The 18,772-nt window shown below is 52.3% G+C and overlaps 1 protein-coding gene across 1 annotated transcript in view; it reads right to left on the bottom strand.

The window, feature by feature from the left end:
* ZC3H3 (zinc finger CCCH-type containing 3) overlaps positions 1 to 18,772 on the bottom strand; it is a 156,733-nt gene that overhangs the window by 15,503 nt on the left and 122,458 nt on the right. The window contains exons 9-11 of the mRNA XM_073577360.1: positions 16,981 to 17,112; positions 5,570 to 5,745; positions 5,322 to 5,488 (exon numbers count right to left, since the gene is read on the bottom strand). Of these exons, the coding sequence (XP_073433461.1) occupies positions 5,322 to 5,488; positions 5,570 to 5,745; positions 16,981 to 17,112 (475 nt within the window). The remainder of the gene's footprint in view (positions 1 to 5,321; positions 5,489 to 5,569; positions 5,746 to 16,980; positions 17,113 to 18,772) is intronic.

The following is an 18,772-nucleotide window of genomic DNA, read 5'->3' as shown; positions in this document are numbered from 1 at the left end:
TGATGGGAGTGGTAGATTGTGAGCTCCTAGGTATGAGGATGATGGGAGTGGTAGATTGTGAGCTCCTGGGTATGAGGATGATAGGAGTGGTAGATTGTGAGCTCCTAGGTATGAGGATGATGGGAGTGGTAGACTGTGAGCTCCTGGGTATGAGGATGATGGGAGTGGTAGATTGTGAGCTCCTAGGTATGAGGATGATGGGAGTGGTAGATTGTGAGCTCCTAGGTATGAGGATGATGGGAGTGGTAGACTGTGAGCTCCTAGGTATGAGGATGATGGGAGTGGTAGATTGTGAGCTCCTAGGTATGAGGATGATGGGAGTGGTAGATTGTGAGCTCCTGGGTATGAGGATGATAGGAGTGGTAGATTGTGAGCTCCTTGGTATAAGGATGATGGGAGTGGTAGATTGTGAGCTGCTGGGTATGAGGATGATGGGAGTGGTAGATTGTGAGCTCCTAGGTATGAGGATGATGGGAGTGGTAGATTTTGAGTTCCTGGTATGAGGATGATGGGAGTGGTAGATTGTGAGCTCCTAGGTATGAGGATGATGGGAGTGGTAGATTGTGAGTTCCTGGTATGAGGATGATGGGTGTGGTAGATTGTGAGCTCCTGGGTATGAGGATGATGGGAGTGGTAGATTGTGAGCTCCTGGGTATGAGGATGATGGGAGTGGTAGATTGTGAGCTCCTTGGTATAAGGATGATGGGAGTGGTAGATTGTGAGCTGCTGGGTATGAGGATGATGGGAGTGGTAGATTGTGAGCTGCTGGGTATGAGGATGATGGGAGTGGTAGATTGTGAGCTCCTAGGTATGAGGATGATGGGAGTGGTAGATTTTGAGTTCCTGGTATGAGGATGATGGGAGTGGTAGATTTGAGCTTCTGGGTATGAGGATGATGGGAGTGGTAGATTGTGAGCTGCTGGGTATGAGGATGATGGAAGTGGTAGATTGTGAGCTCCTAGGTATGAGGATGATGGGAGTGGTATATTGTGAGCTCCTGGGTATGAGGATGAAGGGAGTGGTAGATTTGAGCTGCTGGGTATGAGGATCATGGGAGTGGTAGATTGTGAGCTCCTAGGTATGAGGATGATGGGAGTGGTAGATTGTGAGCTCCTGGTATGAGGATGATGGGAGTGGTAGATTGTGAGCTGCTGGGTATGAGGATGATGGGAGTGGTAGATTGTGAGCTGCTGGGTATGAGGATGATGGGAGTGGTAGATTGTGAGCTGCTGGGTATGAGGATGATGGGAGTGGTAGATTGTGAGCTGCTGGTATGAGGATGAAGGGAGTGGTAGATTGTGAGCTCCTAGGTATGAGGATGATGGGAGTGGTAGATTGTGAGCTGCTGGTATGAGGATGATGGGAGTGGTAGATTGTGAGCTGCTGGGTATGAGGATGATAGGAGTGGTAGATTGTGAGTTCCTGGGTTTGAGGATGATAGGAGTGGTAGATTGTGAGTTCCTGGTATGAGGATGATGGGAGTGGTAGATTGTGAGCTGCTGGGTATGAGGATGATGGGAGTGGTAGATTGTGAGTTCCTGGGTTTGAGGATGATAGGAGTGGTAGATTGTGAGCTCCTGGGTATGAGGATGATGGGAGTGGTAGATTGTGAGTTCCTGGTATGAGGATGATGGGAATGGTAGATTGTGAGCTCCTGGGTATGAGGATGATGGGAGTGGTAGATTGTGAGCTGCTGGGTATGAGGATGATGGGAGTGGTAGATTTAAGCTGCTGGGTATGAGGATGATAGGAGTGGTAGATTGTGAGTTCCTGGTATGAGGATGATGGGAGTGGTAGATTGTGAGCTGCTGGGTATGAGGATGATGGGAGTGGTAGATTGTGAGCTCCTGGTATGAGGATGATGGGAGTGGTAGATTGTGAGCTGCTGGGTATGAGGATGATGGGAGTGGTAGATTGTGAGTTCCTGGTATGAGGATGATGGGAGTGGTAGATTGTGAGCTGCTGGGTATGAGGATGATGGGAGTGGTAGATTGTGAGTTCCTGGTATGAGGATGATGGGAGTGGTAGATTGTGAGCTGCTGGGTATGAGGATGATGGGAGTGGTAGATTGTGAGTTCCTGGTATGAGGATGATGGGAGTGGTAGATTGTGAGCTGCTGGGTATGAGGATTATGGGAGTGGTAGATTGTGAGCTCCTGGTATGAGGATGATGGGAGTGGTAGATTGTGAGCTGCTGGGTATGAGGATGATGGGAGTGGTAGATTATGAGCTCCTAGGTATGAGGATGATGGGAGTGGTAGATTGTGAGCTGCTGGGTATGAGGATGATGGGAGTGGTAGATTGTGAGCTGCTGGGTATGAGGATGATGGGAGTGGTAGATTGTGAGCTGCTGGGTATGAGGATGATGGGAGTGGTAGATTGTGAGCTGCTGGGTATGAGGATGATGGGAGTGGTAGATTTGAGCTGCTGGCTGGGTATGAGGATGATAGGAGTGGTAGATTGTGAGCTCCTAGGTATGAGGATGATGGGAGTGGTAGATTGTGAGCTGCTGGGTATGAGGATGATAGGAGTGGTAGATTGTGAGCTCCTAGATATGAGGATGATGGGAGTGGTAGATTGTGAGCTGCTGGGTATGAGGATGATGGGAGTGGTAGATTGTGAGCTGCTGGTATGAGGGAGATGGGAGTGGTAGATTGTGAGCTGCTGGTATGAGGATGATGGGAGTGGTAGATTGTGAGCTGCTGGGTATGAGGATGATGGGAGTGGTAGATTGTGAGCTCCTAAGTATGAGGATGATGGGAGTGGTAGATTGTGAGCTGCTGGGTATGAGGATGATGGGAGCGGTAGATTGTGAGCTGCTGGGTATGAGGATGATGGGAGTGGTAGATTGTGAGCTGCTGGTATGAGGATGATGGGAGTGGTAGATTGTGAGCTGCTGGGTATGAGGATGATGGGAGTGGTAGATTGTGAGCTGCTGGGTATGAGGATGATGGGAGTGGTAGATTGTGAGCTCCTAAGTATGAGGATGATGGGAGTGGTAGATTGTGAGCTGCTGGGTATGAGGATGATGGGAGTGGTAGATTTGAGCTGCTGGGTATGAGGAGGATGGGAGTGGTAGATTGTGAGCTCCTAGGTATGAGGATGATGGGAGTGGTAGACTTGAGCTGCTGGGTATGAGGATGATGGGAGTGGTAGATTTGAGCTGCTGGGTATGAGGATGATGGGAGTGGTAGATTTGAGCTGCTGGGTATGAGGATGATGGGAGTGGTAGATTGTGAGCTGCTGGGTATGAGGATGATGGGAGTGGTAGATTGTGAGCTCCTAAGTATGAGGATGATGGGAGTGGTAGATTGTGAGCTGCTGGGTATGAGGATGATGGGAGTGGTAGATTGTGAGCTGCTGGGTATGAGGATGATGGGAGTGGTAGATTTGAGCTCCTGGGTATGAGGATGATGGGAGTGGTAGATTTGAGCTGCTGGGGTAATGATAGATTGGTGGATGCAGGTGGTAACGCCGTCCTGATTTCTGTTGGTTGTTCTTACTGGAAACAGTCAGCAAGCTTGTAGACAGGCACCATCAAACAATTTAGCTTTTCCTACAAGCCCTGTGCATGCAGGGAATTATGGGAGATTTCAGCTCTGAAACCTGAAATTTTGTGACTGCAGCTCCGGAGTAAAAATTCCCTCAAGTTCTTCTCCAACCAAGTAGAAGCGGATTGAAGCGACATCCAGCACCACCTGCACAGTCGCCGGTCGCTGCCATGATTCAGGCCAGGGCTTCGGGGGTTAGAAGTTTGACTTGCCGTGACATGACTTGTAGAGACGCCTGCGCCGGTCCGGGGAGACGCACCTGGCTGCACGTGTGGCTGCGGGATAGGTGGCAGCTGTCTCTGCACCGGCAGCTTTCCTTGGAGAGATCCCGCTCCTTCCTGCCTAGGATTTAGGAGTCCCAGCACGAGACGCTCTGCCAGGAGCTGCAGGGTGGGGGGCTGACCTTCCTGCCAGTCTGGGGGGTCCCCGGCTCTATTACTGGGAATACATGGAGCTGCGCAATGCTCTTACCCCGACTTCCACCTCAATTATTCATACGGCAGACATATGGCAAACACGGAGCAGAGAGCCGACTCTGGGCCACGCACCGCTCTCCAGAGGTGAAGTCAGGAGAGAAGTCAAACTTAGAGGTGAACTCCACCGAAATCTCAAACTCTTCTCTTATGCCTTATTCATGGGGTCACTGGTTGTCACTGGGAGGGGGCAGCCGACCTTGTCAGGGACACCTAAAGGGACGCTCCGCTAAATACAGCACGACATACTGAAAAATAAGACTTCATGGACGTTCAAGATCTCTGCATTCACCATTCCTCACTTGTCTGGGTCTGAGACACTGTGACGAGACCTGCAGCTGTGTGAGCGGGACGCAGAGATAGCCACAGGGGTAATTCTGTACTAGGCAGTACCCCGACAGCCCCTTCTTACAGTTGGCAGCACCCTGACAGCCCTTTCTAAAATTAGGCAGTTCCCCCGACAGCCCCTTCTAACAGTAGGCAGTCCCCAGACAGCCCCTTCTAACAGTAGGCAGTCCCCCGACAGCCCCTTCTAACAGTAGGCAGTCCCCCGACAGCCCCTTCTAACAGTAGGCAGTCCCCCGACAGCCCCTTCTAACAGTAGGCAGTCCCCCGACAGCCCCTTCTAACAGTAGGCAGTCCTCCGACAGCCCCTTCTAACAGTAGGCAGTCCCCCGACAGCCCCTTCTAACAGTAGGCAGTCCCCCGACAACCCCTTCTAACAGTAGGCAGTCCCCCGACAACCCCTTCTAACAGTAGGCAGTCCTCCGACAGCACCTTCTAACAGTAGGCAGTTCTCCGACAGCCCCTTCTAACAGTAGGCAGTTCTCCGACAGCCCCTTCTAACAGTAGGCAGTTCTCCGACAGCCCCTTCTAACAGTAGGCAGTTCTCCGACAGCCCCTTCTAACAGTAGGCAGTCCCCCGACAGCACCTTCTAACAGTAGGCAGTCCACCGACAGCACCTTCTAACAGTAGGCAGTCCTCCGACAGCACCTTCTAACAGTAGGCAGTCCTCCGACAGCCCCTTCTAACAGTAGGAAGTCCACCGACAGCCCCTTCTAACAGTAGGCAGTCCTCTGACAGCACCTTTTAACAGTAGGCAGTCCTCCGACAGCCGCTTCTAACAGTAGGCAGTACCCGGACAGCTCCTACCCGCAGCCACATGGAGAAGGGTCCACTTAGTGTAACCGCCCAGGCGCAGTGGTCGTTACAAAGTCTGGCGTCTAAAGGATTACACTGGGGGTTGTCACCGGACTGCTCCATGACGCAGAATATATGGGTGCCACATTACGGTTACCTGAGCTCTCAGACCACTTAACCCTTTCAGACGCGGGCGTCCCCTCACTGGCAGAGGAGCAGTTCAGAGAGATAAAGGAAGGACAGGCCTGGAGTCGGCTGCGGCCTGGGAGCGCCTCACCGCTGGTGGAGGGGCGGTCACTGGCTCCTGCGGACGGCTGTGACGTCCTGTAACACACAGGGTCAGCACTTAGTACCAGGAGTGGAGGATGTGACATTATAACGCATCATACAGCATTCATCTCTTACCCCATCTGGTGCATCACTGTTCGCCTCTGCTTGGCGCTGGCTGGCGTCTGCTCCGGCTGTGGCGCCACGTCGAGCCGCCTTTTTCTCTGGCGGTGCTGCAGTTTACATTTGGATCCCTGAGGACATTTGCCGTCCCGTGCATAGTCCGGGCACAGCAGGGTGTGCTTCTTCTTACACTACAGGGAGGAGGAGCACAATCAGGGTGGTCAGGGAATGCTGGGAGTAGTAGTTGGGGCGCCGATATTCTACATTTTTATGGTCCGGCCCCTGGTGCTTGGTGTCGAGTGATGACGCCGCTTCATATCTGATTGATACGGTTTTAATTATTTCATTAAGGAAAACATGTATCATCTTAGTCAGGAGCAGCGTGCGCCAACTATGGGGAATGGACGCTTGGCAGACGTCCCCCGGAGCAGCGCAGGGAGTGATCACCTCTGGGCCAACTATTCTCATGTGTACAAATGCCACTCCTGCCCGGCGTATACCCGCTGTGCCCACCAGGGACAGGACAACTATTCTCATGTGTACAAATGCCACTCCTGCCCGGTGTATACCCACTGTGCCCACCAGGGACAGGACAACTACTCATCTGTACAAGTACCACTCCTGCCCGGTGTATACCCGCTGTGCCCACCAGGGACAGGACAACTACTCTCATGTGTACAAGTACCACTCCTGCCCGACATATACCCGCTGTGCCCACCAGGGACAGGACAATTACTCTCATGTGTACAAGTACCACTCCTGCCCGGCGTATACCCGCTGTGCCCACCAGGGACAGGACTACTACTCATCTGTACAAGTACCACTCCTGCCCGGTGTATACCCACTGTGCCCACCAGGGACAGGACAACTACTCATCTGTACAAGTACCACTCCTGCCTGGCGTATACCCGCTGTGCCCACCAGGGACAGGACAACTACTCTCATGTGTACAACTACCACTCCTGCCCGGCGTATACCCGCTGTGCCCACCAGGAACAGGACAACTACTCATCTGTACAAGTACCACTCCTGCCCGGCGTATACCCGCTGTGCCCACCAGGGACAGGACAACTACTCTCATGTGTACAACTACCACTCCTGCCCGGCGAATACCCGCTGTGCCCACCAGGGACAGGACTACTACTCATCTGTACAAGTACCACTCCTGCCCGGTGTATACCCACTGTGCCCACCAGGGACAGGACAACTACTCATCTGTACAAGTACCACTCCTGCCCGGCGTATACCCGCTGTGCCCACCAGGGACAGGACAACTACTCATCTGTACAAGTACCACTCCTGCCCGGCGTATACCCGCTGTGCCCACCAGGGACAGGACAACTACTCATCTGTACAAGTACCACTCCTGCCCGGCGTATACCCGCTGTGCCCACCAGGGAAAGGACAACTACTCTCATGTGTACAAGTACCACTCCTGCCCGACATATACCCGCTGTGCCCACCAGGGACAGGACTACTACTCATCTGTACAAGTACCACTCCTGCCCGATTTATACCCACTGTGCCCACCAGGGACAGGACAACTACTCATCTGTACAAGTACCACTCCTGCCCGGCGTATACCCGCTGTGCCCACCAGGGACAGGACAACTACTCTCATGTGTACAACTACCACTCCTGCCCGGCGTATACCCGCTGTGCCCAACAGGGACAGGACAACTACTCTCATGTGTACAAGTACCACTCCTGCCCGGCGTATACCCGCTGTGCCCACCAGGGACAGGACAACTACTCTCATGTGTACAACTACCACTCCTGCCCGAAGTATACCCGCTGTGCCCACCAGGGACAGGACAACTACTCTCATGTGTACAAGTACCACTGCTGCCCGACGTATACCCGCTGTGCCCACCAGGGACAGGACAACTACTCATCTGTACAAGTAACACTCCTGCCCGGCGTATACCCGCTGTGCCCACCAGGGACAGGACAACTACTCTCATGTGTACAAGTACCACTCCTGCCCGGCGTATACCCGCTGTGCCCACCAGGGACAGGACTACTACTCATCTGTACAAGTACCACTCCTGCCCGGTGTATACCCACTGTGCCCACCAGGGACAGGACAACTACTCATCTGTACAATTACCACTCCTGCCCGGCGTATACCCGCTGTGCCCACCAGGGACAGGACAACTACTCATCTGTACAAGTACCACTCCTGCCCGGCGTATACCCGCTGTGCCCACCAGGGACAGGACAACTACTCTCATGTGTACAACTACCACTCCTGCCCGGCGTATACCCGCTGTGCCCACCAGGGACAGGACAACTACTCTCATGTGTACAACTACCACTCCTGCCCGGCGTATACCCGTTGTGCCCAACAGGGACAGGACAACTACTCTCATGTGTACAAGTACCACTCCTGCCCGGCGTATACCCGCTGTGCCCACCAGGGACAGGACAACTACTCTCATGTGTACAACTACCACTTCTGCCCGAAGTATACCCGCTGTGCCCACCAGGGACAGGACAACTACTCATGTGTACAAGTACCACTGCTGCCCGACGTATACCCGCTGTGCCCACCAGGGACAGGACAACTACTCTCATGTGTACAAGTACCACTCCTGCCCGGCGTATACCCGCTGTGCCCACCAGGGACAGGACAACTACTCATCTGTACAAGTAACACTCCTGCCCGGCGTATACCCGCTGTGCCCACCAGGGACAGGACAACTACTCTCATGTGTACAACTACCACTCCTGCCCGAAGTATACCCTCTGTGCCCACCAGGGACAGAACAACTACTCATCTGTACAAGTACCACTCCTGCCCGGAGTATACTCACTGAACCCACCAGGGACAGAACAACTACTCATCTGAACAAGTACCACTCCTACCCGGAGTATACCCGCTGTGCCCACCAGTGACAGGACAACTACTCATCTGTACAAGTACCACTCCTTCCCGGCGTATACCCACTGTGCCCACCAGGGACAGGACAACTACTCATCTGTACAACTACCACTCCTGCCTGGAGTATACTCGCTGAACCCACCAGGGACAGAACAACTACTCATCTGTACAAGTACCACTCCTGCCCGGCGTATACCCGCTGTGCCCACCAGGGCCAGGACAACTACTCTCATGTGTACAACTACCACTACTGCCCGGAGTATACCCGCTGTGCTCACCAGGGACCGGCGTGCAGCTGCCAGCAATGAATACTTGCTTGGATCCTGTCTGATCCACCCTGGGCCTGTGATAAGGACATTAGATTGTGAGCTCTGCTGGGTACGATGAGGAAACACGGCCATGGTGGCCTACAGGGCGAGAATGGAGGATGCTGCATCATAAAAAGAACTTCAGAGGTCTGCAAGCTCCTATAATTTATAAATCTCTACTTTCTGTCAGTGAGTGAAAACATTTGTATGTAATCATATGAAATCCTGTCTGACCAGGGAGAAGTATACCTCAGAGCTGCGCTCACTATTCTGCTGGTGCAGTCACTGTGTACATACATTACATTACTGATCCTGAGTTACCTCCTGTATTATACTCCAGAGCTGCACTCACTAATCTGCTGGTGCAGTTACTGTGTACATACATTACATTACTGATCCTGAGTTACATCCTGTATTATACTCCAGAGCGGCACTCACTATTCTGCTGGTGCAGTCACTGTGTACATACATTACATTACTGATCCTGAGTTACATCCTGTATTATACTCCAGAGCTGCACTCACTATTCTGCTGGTGCAGTCACTGTGTACATACATTACATTACTGATCCTGAGTTACCTCCTGTATTATACTCCAGAGCGGCACTCACTATTCTGCTGGTGCAGTCACTGTGTACATACCTTACATTACTGATCCTGAGTTACCTCCTGTATTATACTCCAGAGCTGCACTCACTATTCTGCTGGTGCAGTCACTGTGTACATACATTACATTACTGATCCTGAGTTACATACTGTATTATACCCGAGCTGCACTCACTATTCTGCTGGTGCAGTCACTGTGTACATACATTACTGATCCTGAGTTACATCCTGTATTATACTCCAGAGCTGGACTCACTATTCTGCTGGTGCAGTCACTGTGTACATACATTACATTACTGATCCTGAGTTACATCCTGTATTATACCCCAGAGCTGCACTCACTATTCTGCTGGTGCAGTCACTGTGTACATACATTACATTACTGATTCTGAGTTACATCCTGTATTATACTCCAGAGTTGCACTCACTATTCTGCTGGTGCAGTCACTGTGTACATACATTACTGATCCTGAGTTACATCCTGTATAATACTCCAGAGCTGCACTCACTAATCTGCTGGTGCAGTCACTGTGTACATACATTACTGATCCTGAGTTACATCCTGTATTATACCCCAGAGCTGCACTCACTATTCTGCTGGTGCTGTCACTGTGTACATACATTACTGATCCTGAGTTACATCCTGTTTTATACTCCAGAGCTGCACTCACTATTCTGCTGGTGGAGTCACTGTGTACATACATTACATTACTGATCCTGAGTTACATCCTGTATTATACCCCAGAGCTGCACTCACTATTCTGCTGGTGCAGTCACTGTGCACATACATTACATTACTGATTCTGAGTTACATCCTGTATTATACTCCAGAGTTGCACTCACTATTCTGCTGGTGCAGTCACTGTGTACATACATTACTGATCCTGAGTTACATCCTGTATAATACTCCAGAGCTGCACTCACTAATCTGCTGGTGCAGTCACTGTGTACATACATTACTGATCCTGAGTTACATCCTGTATTATACCCCAGAGCTGCACTCACTATTCTGCTGGTGCTGTCACTGTGTACATACATTACTGATCCTGAGTTACATCCTGTATTATACCCCAGAGCTGCACTCACTATTCTGCTGGTGCAGTCACTGTGCACATACATTACATTACTGATTCTGAGTTACATCCTGTATTATACTCCAGAGTTGCACTCACTATTCTGCTGGTGCAGTCACTGTGTACATACATTACTGATCCTGAGTTACATCCTGTATTATACCCCAGAGCTGCACTCACTATTCTGCTGGTGCAGTCACTGTGTACATACATTACTGATCCTGAGTTACATCCTGTATTATACCCCAGAGCTGCACTCACTATTCTGCTGGTGCAGTCACTGTGCACATACATTACATTACTGATTCTGAGTTACATCCTGTATTATACTCCAGAGTTGCACTCACTATTCTGCTGGTGCAGTCACTGTGTACATACATTACTGATCCTGAGTTACATCCTGTATAATACTCCAGAGCTGCACTCACTAATCTGCTGGTGCAGTCACTGTGTACATACATTACTGATCCTGAGTTACATCCTGTATTATACCCCAGAGCTGCACTCACTATTCTGCTGGTGCTGTCACTGTGTACATACATTACATTACTGATCCTGAGTTACATCCTGTATTATACCCCAGAGCTGCACTCACTATTCTGCTGGTGCAGTCACTGTGTACATACATTACATTACTGATCCTGAGTTACATCCTGTATTATACCCCAGAGCTGCACTCACTATTCTGCTGGTGCTGTCACTGTGTACATACATTACTGATCCTGAGTTACCTCCTGTATTATACCCCAGAGCTGCACTCACTTTTCTCTCCCTTCTGTTGTATGGGCCTCCCCGTCTCCCCCCCCTGCGGTCCTATTGATGGGGTTGCTCGGGGTATTGCTGTATTCGGTGACTCTGGGGGAAGCACCAGGGATGAATAGAAGGAGCAGGGATTGATTGGCTGCTCAGGTGTTTTGTCTTTACTGACTGTTTTCTTATGCAATAAAGTGCTGCAGCACTACAATTCTCAGCATGCCCGATGAGTCAGTAGCCACACATGGCAATGATGGGACATAGACGCTCACGCCCGGGAGCTTTGGCTGAATGGTAAATTTTTCAGCTGTGCTGTCAAGAGAATGAGACAACGAAAGGGTTAAAGAGGGAAAGTGAATCCAGCGAAGGAGGGGTTAAAGGAGCAGCTGAGCCCCCTCCCCAGGGTTTACAGGAGCAGCTGGCATCATGGGGGTCTCTGCCCAGTCCAGGAGCGGCTATGGGCAGGGAAGGGTTAATGGGGGATGGCACTGGGCACAGCTGGCACCGGAGGGTCATGGGGTGCACCGCCGCCTGGATGGAGGCGTCATGTGAGGTGACGGCAGGCGTGGTGCTCGCTGGTCGGGGGCCTCATTCCACAGGGTCACTCAATGCCTCCCACCTGTCGGGGGCAACTAATTATACACACTGCGGGATGCCCGCCAAACAGGGGAGGGTCCAAGGACAGGACACCAGCGACCCCCGACAATTAACCCCTCACCTGCTGACCAGGGGCCAGAAACCATCAGAACAGTGCCCGATACCAAGGAGCAATAGCTGGTGGTGCAGGACAAAGATTACACCCAGGGCAGATGTGTACCCGGGGCAGGGGACAGTGTTACCCCCTCACCGCCGGGGCAGGGGACAGTGTTCCTCCCTCACCGCCGGGGCAGGGGACAGTGTTCCCCCCTCACCGCCGGGGCAGGGGACAGTGTTACCCCCTCACCGCCGGGGCAGGGGACAGTGTTACCCCCTGACCGCCGGGGCAGGGGACAGCGTTACCCCCTCATTGCCGGAGCAGGGATAGTGTTAACCCCTCACCGCCGGGGCAGGGGACAGCGTTGCCCCCTCACCGCCGGAGCAGGGGAGAGTGTTACCCAGTCACCGCCGGAGCAGGGGACAGTGTTACCCCCTCACCGCCGGGGCAGGGGACAGTGTTACCCCCTCATTTCCGGAGCAGGGATAGTGTTACCCCCTCACCGCCGGGGCAGGGGACAGTGTTACCCCCTCATTGCCGGAGCAGGGATAGTGTTACCCCCTCACTGCCGGAGCAGGGATAGTGTTACCCCCTCACCGCAGGGGCAGGGGACAGCGTTACCCCCTCATTGCTGGAGCAGGGGACAGTGTTACCCCCTCACTGCCGGAGCAGGGATAGTGTTACCCCCTCACCGCCGGGGCAGGGGACAGCGTTACCCCCTCATTGCCGGAGCAGGGATAGTGTTATCCCCGCACCGCCGGGGCTGGGGACAGCATTACCCCCTCATTGCCGGATCAGGGATAGTGTTACCCCCTCACCGCCGGGGCAGGGATAGTGTTACCCCCTCACCGCCGGGGCAGGGATAGTGTTACCCCCTCACCGCCGGGGCAGGGATAGTGTTACCCCCTCACCGCCGTGGCAGGCGACAGCGTTACCCCCTCATTGCTGGAGCAGGGATAGTGTTACCCCCTCACCGACGGGGCTGGGGACAGCATTACCCCCTCATTGCCGGATCAGGGGACAGTGTTACCCCCTCACCGCCGGGGCAGGGATAGTGTTACCCCCTCACCGCCGGGGCAGGGATAGTGTTACCCCCTCACCGCCGGGGCAGGGATAGTGTTACCCTCTCACCGCCGTGGCAGGCGACAGCGTTACCCCCTCATTGCCGGAGCAGGGATAGTGTTACCCCCTCACCGCCGGGGCAGGGATAGTGTTACCCCCTCACCGCCGGGGCAGGGATAGTGTTACCCCCTCACCGCCGGGGCAGGGATAGTGTTACCCCCTCACCGCCGTGGCAGGCGACAGCGTTACCCCCTCATTGCTGGAGCAGGGATAGTGTTATCCCCGCACCGCCGGGGCTGGGGACAGCATTACCCCCTCATTGCCGGATCAGGGGACAGTGTTACCCCCTCACCGCCGGGGCAGGGATAGTGTTACCCCCTCACCGCCGGGGCAGGGATACTGTTACCCCCTCACCGCCGTGGCAGGCGACAGCGTTACCCCCTCATTGCCGGAGCAGGGGACAGTGTTACCCCCTCACTGCTGGGGCAGGGGACAGTATTAACCCTCTCACTGCCGGGGCAGGGGACAGCATTAACCCCCTCACCGCCGGGGCAGGGGGGACAGTATTAACCCCCTCACTGCCGGGGCAAGGGACAGTATTAACCCCCTCACTGCCGGGGCAGGGGACAGTATTAACCCCCTCACTGCTGGGGCAGGGGACAGTATTAACCCCCTCACTGCCGGGGCAGGGGACAGTATTAACCCCTTCACTGCCGGGGCAGGGGACAGTATTAACCCCCTCACCGCCGGGGCAGGGGACAGTATTAACTCCCTCACTGTCAGGGCATAGGCAAACTTTAACCCCCTCTTAATTCTTTATTATTAATAATCAGGGAGGATATGGTAAAACAGAGAAAGCCATTAAAGGGATTTTCCCACGAACAAAGTTTTAATCAAAAGATCTTGGAGTAATAATAATTCCCACAATTGGATGTGATAAATAAAATGTTCCTGTGCTGAGATAATCTTATAAATGTGCCCCTGCTGTACTGTGTAATGGTCGTGTCCGACCGTACCGGGACATGGTCTCATCATACCACAGCTCCTGGGCAGGGGGAGAAGAGTGTACAGACAGGACAGTAGGGGGCCGCAGCTGAATCTTTTATAAACAGGCAGGGAAATGCTTTATCTCACAAAACGAATCGGCTGCGACCCCCTCCTGTCCTGTCTGTATACTCTCTTCCTTTCCCGTATGATCAGACCATGTCCCTGCACAGCGACCCTGTGCTGCCCTGTCTGTACAGTCCCCCCACACACACACACACTGGCCAGGAGATGTGGTATGATCAGACCATGCCCCTGTACGGTCGGACACGACCATTACACAGTACAGCAGGGGCACATTTATCAGATTATCTCAGCACAGGAACATTTTATTTATCACATCCAATTGTGGAAATTATTATTATTCCTAAATATATCAATTAAGATGAACTTTTGTTAGTGGGAAAACCCCTTTAACCCTTTACTTTTCAGCATAGAGATTACTGCAAGCCATTAATCCCTCCACTGCCAACAACTAGCTAAAAGAAACCTAGGACACCGCAGAAAATCAATAGCTGAGGGGGAGCCCATTAACCCCTTCACTTCCTGGAGGGGGTCCACTCACCTGCCCCGCAGCCTGTGGGGGTGCTGTAGGTCAGAGGCAACTATTAACCCTTTCATTATTACCTACAGGAAGGTGCCAGGAATCCTCAAGGCTATTAACCCTCCCAGTGCCACACTGCCCTGTTATGTAAGCTCTGGGACGACCCCAGGGAGCGATGACCCCAATGTTGGTGCCCAGAGGCCCCTGACAATAATGGCCTCCCCTCCCCCACGGCGGAAGCAGCTGAGGAGCAGCCGCTGAGCGCTCGCCCATCATTCATTACTGACTGGTAACTGGCGGATTCGGTTTCCCCCTCTATTAGTACACGGCTCGCTGTGACATTTGTCACTTAGTGAAGAATCCTCCTGCTACACAAATGATTTATCTCTACAAATGCGAACAATGTCCAGCCATGTCCTGGGGATCCGGTGACGGCACCGATAACCTTCACTGCATCTTGGGGGTCAATACATACAGATATCTATTTCTTTACTTTGCACGAGAACTAAGAGGATCGAAAAGCTGCAAATCAGGAAACCGCCCGGCGCTCCGAACGGTCATGCCGCCGAGACCACAGCGATATCATGAGATGATGGTCAATGCGAGGCGACCGTCACAAAATGCCACCCGAGCTGGACACGAGGGTCACGACTTGTTCGGCTCTGCTCCCATAGACTTCCATGTCGTGTGCTGGCACGTTGCAGACAGGCGGCAGGAGCGCTGTCACTATTGCCGTGCCATCCTACAGCACCGGCTCAGCAGGATTGGCCCTTCCTACTCGTGGACTTTCATCCTCCTATTGACGTAAATGGGACTCGTCCCATTAGGTGCAGAGAGCGTGCGATGACGGAGCCGACCCCCTCTGTGCGGTTTAATGCTGGGGGCTAATCTCCCGCTGTACAGCCCTAATGAACATTACCCATAGAGGTGCCGAGAGTAGAGCCCTGATAAATTATTCACCACCCGGGGGAGGGCGCACATTTCTAACAAGCCGGAGTTTTATGAAGATTAACATTTTTACTGGATTCTCTCCGATACCGCCGACTCTCCAGGGTCCATTTCTGGAGCGGCGCGAAGATAGACTGTATATAAAGAAGAAAAAATAAGAACCGCAACAAACAAACAAGGAGCGCAAACCCCCGACCTCAGCACTTTGCTCTATTATTTGGGAGAATAGGGTTAACCCCTTCCCGGCCCGGCCTTGGCGGCGGTGGCATCCGTCCTAGTCAGCAGTCTCATCGCACACAATTACGGGGCTCTATCCATCATCCTGACCGCAATGCTTTTCTGACACTCCGAAAAGAGACGCGCTAAGCAGTTTCGCTAATAGCATAAATATTCTAAATATCGCTTTTATATTTTCATTTAAATAGGAATATTTTAGAAGTAATTGCGTGCGCGGAGAGGAGCAGCTTCGAGCGGGGCGGGGGTCCGGCTACCATTGTCTTTCGTCAAACCCCACTTCGCAATTCTGTAACGGTTTGACCATGAACTTGAACTGAACCCTACGCTGACCCCGGCATCGGCTCCAGAGCCGACCATGGCACTAACGAGCACCACTACCCCCATCGGAACCATCCCCAGTAGGAGGATATTCACACGGTGCAGACTTCTTGCTGCCATGAGGTAACATGGCGGAGGTTCTCATCCATCACTGCGGACGGTCACTTTAATGTGAGAGTGACGTTTCCTCTGCCGGCAGTAGAGCGATAATGGCGAGTGATGCCCGGACAGCGCCTCCCGCAGGGACCGCAGCGAACGCCGATCTGGATTTACAAAGTGCCACCAAAGCATTTCTGGAAGCGGAGCGCGGCCGTAATCCCCGGCTTTGATTTTTACGATATCCGTCTCTAAATCCTCACTGGTAAGATGGCGGCTGACAGATCAGCGGTGGAGGGGGGAGGTCTGGACCGGACCCCCGGGCCGTCTTATTACAGCTCAGACCACCGACGTAGCCCAGGATGCATCAATGGTGACCCCAACGTTAGGACATACAGGGGTCACAATTAACTTCAAGACTCAAGGGCAGATCCTCCACAAAAACTTCAGCTACTTTCTAAGATCTCAGCTTGCTTCAGTGAATTGGGACATGTTCTGTTTGGACTACAGAGCTGAGGTTTTGTTACAATGGTGTACAGTCTTGGATGATCAATTGGGAGGTAAACATCTGGTCAGACACAATTTACCTGAACTGATTCATTGTAGCAAACTGTCAGGGCAGCTGATGATCACACATAGTGTCTAGGCTAGTTACAGAAACAAACCCTCAGCTGTGACAAGCGACAGTGAACGGCAGCATTGTGCTCAGTATCCATGGGCCTGAAAGTTCAGGCTCCACATCACATAACAGGTCGCTGGGACGGATCCTCTCACTCCACCGATCACAGCGGCCCCACAGACATTAATGTGGGTCCACTGAGGTTTTGTCCTGCAGCTCTAAGACATGTCTCAGGCCTCACCTTCACACCCATGGGGCAGTAACCTTTAAGGAAGTCTGGGCAGACCTCAGCTTTCCTGGACACGTAGACGTGGCTGTACGGGCAGTCGTTATTGTGGCAGATCCCCTTCAGGAAGTACGAACACACGGGCATCTGTGGAGAGAAGGAAAACAAGGAATCACACAGAATCTTACGTGTCTGTATACAGGGAGAGCCCCCTAGTGGTGACTGCAGACAGGATCTTATCATGTATCTCCGTATACAGGGAGCGCCCCCTAGTGGTGACTGCAGACAGGATCTTATCATGTATCTCCGTATACAGGGAGCTCCCCGTAGTGGCGACTGCAGACAGGATCTTATCATGTATCTCCGTATACAGGGAGCTCCCCCTAGTGGTGACTGCAGACAGGATCTTATCATGTATCTCCGTATACAGGGAGCGCCCCCTAGTGGTGGCTGCAGACAGGATCTTATCATGTACCTCTGTATACAGGGAGCTCCCTCTAGTGGTGACTGCAGACAGGATCTTATCATGTAGCTCTGTATACAGGGAGCTCCCTGTAGTGGTGACTGCAGACAGGATCTTATCATGTATCTCTGTGCCTATGAGGGGGATTTGGAACTCTGTTTTAGGGAAATTGAGCTTTGACCACTATAAGAACATATAAAAAGAAATAATTAGCTTCTCTTAGGGCAGAGTGTGGATAAAGACATAACCCATGTAATACCACCGGGGATAAATGGGGTCACGCACCACCTGCCCCTCCCCTACCCGCTCATCATCTCTTATGCAATATTTAAATCCTGCAAAATTGAGAGCCGTAAAGGCGGCTCCTGAATATTAAAGGGATTAACGGCGACAAAACGACTTCTTAAAGTGCCTCCTTCTGGTGTTCCAGCGTGATCAGGAATCATCTAATAAACTCATAAAAGTTGTGTGATGGGCTTATCATCCAGAGACATTACTCTCCGGCGCAGTAAACCTGACAGCGCAATGACTTTCACCTTCAGCACGGCGGTGGCCAGGACCGTGCAGAACTTCTTCACTCCACAGGTCACAGCAATGCCATTTTCTTAAAGGGGTTGTCCCAAAGTAGAAAAACATGGAGCACTCGTCTTGTTATAGCACCACCTCTGCCTATAGGATGTGTGTGGTACTGCAGCAGAGCACCAGTTCTTTCACTGAAGCGGGCTGCTTTACCTGTAGATGGAGGTGGCGCAGTGTGAAAGATACCGAAGGATCGACAGAAGAGTTCCACTTTATTGAGTTTCTAGATAATCGGATTAAAGGAATCTCGCTTCACATAAAAGAAGCCGAGATCCCAGAGGAATGCTCTGGAGATACATGGATATCTGAGCTCGCCGCTGCGGCAGGAATTAAAAATGGCTGCTGGCAGGAACGCTGATAAGCAGGCGGCCGGGAATGAGCACGTGGAGTCCAAAAGGCCCCGGTGCCAGCGAATAAATCAGCTCCTAACATATGGAGTATGAGATATACCTACCAATTACATGGGAAGAGGGAGATTGCAATGACTTATGTCGCACATTAGAGAGCTGGGAGAGTACATAGGCTGCGCAGGCGGCCGGCTAATGAACCCGAAAGTCGACGAGCCTTTCCAAATTGCTCACCGCAGACTTCTCTGTTTTGCTTATTTTTATTAGGGAGAAAAATGCTGAATCGTTAGAAGTTCCTCAAGAGGAAAAGCTGTTGTAACAGCAGCATGAGAGGTGGAGGCAGCGAGGGAGACTCTTCCCTAACCCCGGAGAACACTAGACATCCATACACATTTCCAAATCCCTGTATCCAGCAGGT

The sequence above is a fragment of the Dendrobates tinctorius genome, unplaced genomic scaffold (genome assembly GCF_039654945.1).
Source record: "Dendrobates tinctorius isolate UK_male_01 unplaced genomic scaffold, ASM3965494v1 ptg000055l, whole genome shotgun sequence".
NCBI lineage: Eukaryota > Metazoa > Chordata > Amphibia > Anura > Dendrobatidae > Dendrobates > Dendrobates tinctorius.
This window is presented reverse-complemented; position numbering and strand designations above follow the sequence as displayed.